Raw genomic sequence first — 8,242 nt, forward strand, 5'->3', positions numbered from 1 at the left:
AGGAAAGATTTAGAGGAATATGGGCCAAGTGCAGACAAATGACTAGTGAAGTTTAGGATATCTGGTCAGCGTGGACAAGTTGGACCGAAGGATCTATTTCCATGCTGTATGACTTTATCAATCTCTATAACATTTGCCAATATTCCTATTCTTCTATAGCCTATGAATGGAGCTTTGTGACATTGGTCACTGTGTAATCCTGTCAAAATCAATAGCTACAGTGTGTTAAACTGACATTTCTCATCTTGTTCCTCTAGGCCAATGTGATTACTGCAAGAGACATTTACCTCTTTGGATAAGTTAATTAAAAGAATCAAACTCCCTGAAGATAACCTGCAAGCAGCTCTGAGCAAGTCAGAACATTAACAGAAGGATTTAAAATGAATTTCATCAATTTAAATTATCAAACTGTGAGCTCTGAGGATGATCATAAGAATTTTCTAAAAAATGGTTGCTATATACCAGTCAACAAAAGAAGATACAGAAAACGGTTTCTCCGCAAAGATGGGAACTGCAACATCCACTTTAAACGTGCATTTGGTGAATGGGAAAGCTACTTTTCCGATATCTTCACAACACTCATAGATCTCAAATGGAGACAAATGTTTCTGATTTTCTCCTTGTCCTATATATTGTCATGGCTCTTCTTTGGTTTTGTTTATTGGATCACAGCAGTTGTCCATGGAGATCTGCAAATTGAAGAAGAAAATCTAGTGCCCTGTATTGTCGAGGTTCACAGCTTCACTGCTGCTTTCCTGTTCTCTATTGAAACACAAACAACTATTGGTTATGGATCTCGCTGTGTGACAGAAGAATGCCCTTTTGCTGTTTCTATGGTCACTTTCCAATCAGTGATAAGTTGTTTAATTAACACATTTATCATTGGCGTTGTAGTAGCGAAAATGTCCAAAGCCAGAAAGAGAGCTCAAACAATTAGGTTTAGCAATAACGCAGTGATAGCTGTAAGAAATGGGAAACTATGCATGATGTGGCGTATTGGAGATTTTCGTGAGAGCCACATCATTGAAGGTACTGTTAGAGCTCAATTACTCCAATTTACGGTATACGATGACAATAAGCTATCTGTGGAACACCAGGACTTGCAAATAGTCACAGGCAATATCATTCTCATTAGTCCTGTCACTATTGTACATGAAATCAATGAAAACAGTCCACTCTATGACCTTAATAAGAAAGACTTAGCTGAAGGTGACTTTGAAATCATAGTTACATTTGTCTATTCTGAGGACTCAACAGGAAATACTCATCAGTCTCGAAGCTCATACACTCCTCTGGAAATCCTATGGGGTCACCACTTTAATGAAGTTCTCAAAAACAAGCCAAGTTACTATAAAGTTAACTACTCCCAGTTTCACAAAACTGAAGAAGTGACAACACCAGAATGCAGTGCCAAGACATTGTATTCCACACCAGAACATAGCATCAATGTGCTCACGGTAGCTGGATTGGACAGTGAAGATGGAAAGTGTGAGAGCATGGTCATTCCAAATAACAATGGAGAGCACGATGAAGAACAATATGTGTACCCAAAGCCTGAATTTACATTCAGAAGCCTCTCTATGGAGTCAGAACTGTGATTCTTGCCTTACTATTGCTAGTGCGCTTTCTGAACACTGCTTTGGGGTTCTTTACAGCCGTAAAATTGGTAAATAACTGTCAGGAATAGAATGAATGAAAAATAAACTTATTGGCTACTCCCACTTTTGTAATTCTGATTTATAAACATCAATGTGGATCAATGGATAAACTGAGGTAGCAGATACAATGATTTCCAAACTCTTTGTCATGCTCTATATTAGTTATAATGGTGAATTCTTCCAAAATAACACTTCATCATCCTCTTAATTTTTGTTGCACAACAGGCAAGAGTGCAAATGGTCGAAACGTTAAAAGATAGTCACTGTGAAGATAATGATCTTTAAATACGTATTTGATGACATTGCTGTCATTGTAGGCAACGTGTTTCAGCCAACTGTCCCTCCACCAGTTATTTAGGCAGGCACACTTCAGTGAGCAGCACATGGGAAACGTGACTAGTACTAACAAAGAAATCAATCACTTTTAGGTTAATGACTGATTGAATTGTACTGGCTTTTCGTGTGTGTTTAGAAGTGTTTTGTGGTTTCCGGAGTGTTTAAAGTTCCTGAAGACTACACGTAGTATGGCATGTGTTGAAGACCTTTGGCTTGACTTCAAAGATTTTACACAAACCGTTTGTTTCACACGTAAGAAAAATTAACAGATATGACACAGAGCAGGACGAGTTGTTGGACGAGCATGGGGTGAAAAGCTCTCAGAAGGAGGCAATATCCAGGGTGTTCAAGACGCAATTCTCCTATCTGAACCTCAGTGAGGAACAGTGTGTCACAACTCCCTGCTTCACTAAGGAAGTCCTTTCTAAAATCTGCTGCCTGCTGTGGCCACTACTACAATCTCAGAGGCAAACTAGGATGTCACCTTGAGGGGCTTTGAAAGTGACCATGGCTGTGAATTTCTATACATTTGTTTCCTTTGTGGCTGGAGCCATGAGTATATTCAATGGTTCCCATGTTGCTGTGCACTGTTGCATAATAAGGGGATAGCAGAACAGATGGAGCAATACAAAGACATATTGAAGTCCACACTTAAATCTTGCCGTATTTACTGTGATACCAGGAAAAACACAGATAACCAACGAATCACAATGTTAGCATGTTAGGTTGAATGAATTTCAGGCTGCGAGATGTAGCTGCTGACAATGCAAGTATTTCATCGACTGTCCTTGCTTGGCTTTCAATGTGTTATATATGGCTGTATATGTTCATGCAGGGCAAGGCCCTTCCCCCACCAGCACATGCACATTCATTATTCAATTTTAAAGGATATTCCATTTGAAGTCAGAGTGCAGTGTGAAACTTTCCCTGAAATGCAAGAACCAAGAAGGATGTTTCCTTACCAACAGTGGCCATAACATCAAATTTCTACAACTGAATCTTCATGTGATGACCACACCAGTATCTGAAGCCTGGGATCATCTCATGAATTTTTAAAAATCAATTCTATTTCTCGCATGTTTCAACTGGAGGACGGTTGTCACCAGTATACAATCTGAGACAATAAAAAGTATTAAATCATCCTCCAAATGGACAATGATGGTGGTAGACATAGATACATACACAAAAGTGAGACTAATTTGCCAATCTCATTGGTGACATTGGAATGTAAAGTGGAAACCTCTACAGTGGTATCCTGAGAACTGCAGTATCTAATTTGGAGGCAAATCTGTTGCAGAATAGACAAAACTTTAACTACATTGAATTATGCTCTCCCTGACCTGGCAGCGTTGATGCTGAGACAACCTAATTGAAAAGTGGAAAAGAACTTCTTTCACAGTTGTAACATCCTAAATTAAACAGTGTAAAATATATTTTAAGTTTGCTTTAAATCTAATAGAGATGACTAACGTCTTCTTGCATGTATTAACAGAATGTGCAGTAAGAACAGACGATTTTGCAAAATTTTTCCACTTCAAAATTGATGGCTGATAAATAACGAAGGCACTGGTGACATTTTTTTGTGTTTTCCAATGATGGATTAGTTTGAATATTTTCCACAATATTAACAAGTTACAAGCAAGATGTAAGCATATTTGGCCAGGTCTAACTGGTGGTGTTCTTACTATAATGGTTAAAGATGGACTATCAATACTCAACTTTCATCATGTGATTTTAATACCCAAGACCTTTCATGGACTAAGATGGCATTAATATAAAGAACAAATAATGACCTAAAATAGCTGCCATGATCACCTGACCACAGATTGAGGCAAGTCCAGGAAACCAATGTGGAATAAATAAAACCATCTGAACTGAAGTGACCATTTTTATCTACAAAAAGGCGCTAGGGATCTTTATGTCCTGCTATAACTCACTTTTGAATGATAATTTCACATACTGGGGGAGGAAAGGCTTACCTGCCGGTTAGCCATCTTGGAAAGACAATAGGGCTAGCCTCTGGAATTGACACTGAACTGTAGTTTAACATTTAATTATATTTGAGCAGCACAGCAAAGAGAAGCAAAATGAATCTGCAACAGCAAGATATGGAAATTGCTACCCGTGTCTCTCAGCAAGTCTGAAGACAAAGTCCAGTGAAAAAGCAAATTGGGAAAATAACTTTTCACTGTGAGCACAAAGAATTCTTCAGACTTTGCCATTGATGAGGATATAAGTCAACATTTAAACAACTGTGGTCTCAGTTTAAAAATCTAATACCCCAGGACTCTAAGGATTAGTAAACTATGTAGCCTTTTATCATTCTATCTGGACCAGGGACTCTCTCCGTTTTTAAAATTTATTGGCTATGTTTGCGTGTGTTTTTGACATCACCTTTATTTTTCTCAGGATTAATAGGTAATACAATTCTTAATTCTTCCACTCAAGAAATACTTACCTCCATCTAGTCAACAACATTTTTAATTGGCATGTGATATAGTGAAATATTAAATAGAAATAAAAAAAAATGTATTACGGCTGACCAAGAAGGGATTAAAAAGAGGGGAGTCAAATCATCTTTCCTCACCTGGTCATAACACTGAGCCAAAGGTGGAGCCTCCATTTCTTACATACTTACATAATATGAAGGCATCCAGGTAGTTAGGAAAGTAAGTTGTGAAGAAGGAAGTTACAAAGTGATACTGACAGGTTAAATGAGTGGGAACCAATTTGGCAAATGGATTGTAATGTGGGAAAATGTAAAATTTTCCATTTTGGCAGAAAGAATAAATCAGAAACATATTAATCAAATTGTGACAGATTGAAGAGCTCTGAGATGCAGTGGGATCAGGGTGTCCTCATGCATATATCACAATAGTTAATGGGCAGGTACAGCAAGTAATTAGGAAATTGATAGAATGTTTTTGTTTTTACAAGGGAAATTGAATACAAAAGTAGGGATGTTTTACTTGAGCTATTTAAGCACAGATAAGATCAAATTTGGAGTCCTACATGCACCACTGGTCTGCTTATTTAAGGAAGGATGTAAATGCATTGGAAGCGATTCAGAGAAGCTTGACTATCTAATATTTGGGATGGATGTTTTACTTATCTTATGGAGGAAGGTTGGACCGTCTAGACTTGTATCTGCCAAAGTGTCGAAATAAAAGGTGCCTTGATCAAAACTCCTACGATGCTGAGGTTTTGACAAGATGGATGTGAAAGGATGTTTCATCTGTGGGCCAATCTACAAACAGGGGGGTCACTGTTTAAATATAAGGGGGCACCATTTAAAATAGAGATGAGAACATTTTTCTCAGAAAGGATCCTACGTCTTTGAAAACTTTTAAGTCGGAGATAGATCAATTCTGCACAAGCAAGGAAGTAAAATGTTATTGAGGATAGGCAGAAATGTACAGTAATCAAATCAACCATGATCTTATTTAACAACAGAGCAGGCTTAAGGGGCCAATTTGCGGACACTGGCTCCTAACTTGAATGTTCATGCGCAACTTTATTTTTAAAAAATGATTCAGTGTTTGAATACGAACACTACTGAAGATCAGGTTGGGTTTGAAAGTGTTAACTAAAGGCTCCAGTTTTCAGCAGACTATTTCAAAGCCATTTAGTGATGTCAATCAGACATTTCCGATCCAACCAAATCTTCATTGAGCCTAATTTTCGTTCCTAACATTGGTCCCTATTCGCAAGCCTTTTCTTTTTGTGCCAATTTGCTAAAATACTGTTTTTTTCCATGATTGTTCTGCAGTTTTCCACAAAAATATTCTGCAAGCAGTCACTTTCAAAATAAAATGTTGGAAAACCAGATTTTATCTTTAGCTTTGCTAATGCGGTTTCAGTCAATCAGTGCACTCATTCCTGGTATAGGCAAATTCAGATTGGAAGCAACTTTTTGAAAAGATATCATCCTGACCTGTTACGAGAATGTATTATATATCTCTCCACAACATGATGCCAAAGCTATGTGCAAAACATCTGTTCAAAATTTTCTGTGAACTTACTAAGCAACTATATTCAAGTATAGAGTTTTTGGTCTTTGAAATAAGAATGATGCTAAAACAAATTCCACAAGTGTTAGTCATTGCATTTTTCCCTCCTAAATTGTAAATTATTTCTTACTCAAGGTGCTTTGAACACTACAGATCTTGTCACTCCATCTGTAAATTAGTACAGTTGTTGAAACTTGTCATGTTCAAGGTGAGGGATAGATTTTGACACTGTACGCATTCAAACATCACCAGAGTGACAAGGCTGAGGGTGTTGTTTATGGCCAGCTCGTGTGTGACCTCCAAAATACAAGCTGCGCATCTCCATGTCACTGTCTACAACAAAGCAGCACTACAAGAATTACCCAAGTTATTTAAAATGGAGCAAAGTCTGCAAGAGTGGGCAGAAAAACTAGGAACAGGAAATGGTCAAACGTCTGCTGGCACTGACAAGGAGGAAAGAATTGTCAAACAAACACAATTACTTTATCAAAAAAATTGAGAAATTAAACAAGTCCAACAGTGTCTTGTCTACAATGGCTGCGGACCTTATTCTGATTACAGATATGATTCAAACCAATTTTCAATGTGATTCTGGTGTGACCAAGATAAGGGTGCAACGTTTCTTTACAACAAACCTTGAAAGCCCATCTAAACAGATGTGAGGACTTGAAGGAAGAGCGGTAATGGTGCAGGAGCACACAGTTGGCCTCTGTAATGAAGAAGAGAAAAAGAGGCACAAATTGAAGAACCTGGTGTCAATCCGAGTCTGTACTGGATTTCTCATGAGACTGTTGAAAGACTATCATGAAGCCTACTGCCAGATAAGAATTTCATATCCATTGCAGAGCTTAAGACAATCTGCGTTTAATTGAGAAAAAAGACATATATTTTAAAAGATGCTGATGGGTGGTTAAAAAACAATTAGCTAATTCTGTTTGGGTAATTGTGAGTTGTTTGATTTTCTGAAAGAAAAAGTATAGCATTTCCAATTGCAGTAGGCTTGGAAGAGCAGAGGACTTGGGGTTAGGCTTGGTTTAAAGGATGTTATAAAAGGCACCATAGGTTGATAAGACTGACAAAAGCTAATAAAGTTGTTAGTTTCATCTCAAGACATACAGATCATAAAAAAACAAAAGATAATAATGAACATATATAATGCATAAATTAGACTTCACTTAGAGTATTATGTTTGAGTAACATGTTTCCAAGATTCTTGTTTGTGCCTTAATATTGCCTACGACCTGGTCTCACCAAACAGAAGAATTCTCCACAGCCATATGGCCCTGTGTGTATTTTCCATTCCTCTCACCCTGCTTTAGTCTGTGCAACGTACTATACCACTGGCAGCCACTCAATGAACCACATCTTTCTGAAAGTCCAACCTTAAACCCAAATACCTTCTCAGCCTCTCTGCTCCTATGATGCTGCTTGGCCTGCTGTGTTCATCCAGCCCTGCACCTTGTTGTCTCTACCTTCTCAGCTCCCTCACATTTCTCAAGCCAGAGAAATCTTAATCTTAAACCCTGCTTTCACACCTCCATTTCACTCCTATTCAATGTTTTGCCTTTGCCTTTAGTTGTGTATGAGTTACAAGATCATTGTCTCCGCATCAGGAGAATGATAGAATTATAAGATATTGCCTTTTTGAAATAAATCAATGGGTATTTTTTTTTGAGGTACAGTTGCAGCTCAGTGCTGTGTAAGTTTGTCACAGTGAAGTAGCAACTGAGGCAGTACAATCGGTCTCAGAGGCTCGCACTAAGTGGCAGAAAAACTGGCCTGGGATTCCCAAGCCTGATCACTTTCCAGTGAACCTTGGGAAGGAAGTGCACGTGGGAGCAAGGATTACATTGGGTTTAGATATGACCTTCCAATGGTCAAATAAGATCAGGCATGTAGACTTACTGCTCAGGCTAACAAATCAAAAAGGACAGTGGTTTAAGATGCGAGAGGATCACTAAGGCAGGGGGTGGGGAGGATCAGACTTTTTATTTGAGGGAAGGAAGTATAAAGTAAATTGGTCTGATTTTAGAAATGCTAATGAGTTGAATAGATGTAGCACTAAATGTCACAATGTTTCTGCTCTTTGACAGAAAGTAAAATTGATTTCAGACAGAGTTATGTTATGAATAAATATTTAAACCAAAGAGAAAATATTTGTCAAGAGTTCTTGTTTAATTTTTTTTTGTAGATTGTAAAAATACTGAAATATCAGCAAACATTGGGTTTAAAGTCTAA

The 8,242-nt window shown here is 37.8% G+C and overlaps 1 protein-coding gene across 1 annotated transcript; it reads left to right on the forward strand.

The window, feature by feature from the left end:
• Nucleotides 1-202: 202 nt before the first annotated feature.
• LOC109936428 (potassium inwardly rectifying channel subfamily J member 16) lies at nucleotides 203-1,598 on the forward strand. The gene has a single exon (XM_020535048.2). It carries the CDS (start codon nucleotides 381-383, stop codon nucleotides 1,596-1,598), a length of 1,218 nt encoding a protein of 405 aa, XP_020390637.1. The 5' UTR covers nucleotides 203-380.
• The last annotated feature ends 6,644 nt before the right edge of the window (nucleotides 1,599-8,242 follow it).

This window comes from Rhincodon typus, chromosome 23 (assembly GCF_021869965.1).
Source record: "Rhincodon typus isolate 14 chromosome 23, sRhiTyp1.1, whole genome shotgun sequence".
Lineage (NCBI taxonomy): Eukaryota > Metazoa > Chordata > Chondrichthyes > Orectolobiformes > Rhincodontidae > Rhincodon > Rhincodon typus.

Bases quoted from the DNA above. Each gene is read 5' to 3' on its own strand.
- LOC109936428 (XM_020535048.2), top strand. From the start codon at position 381: ATGAATTTCATCAATTTAAATTATCAAACTGTGAGCTCTGAGGATGAT.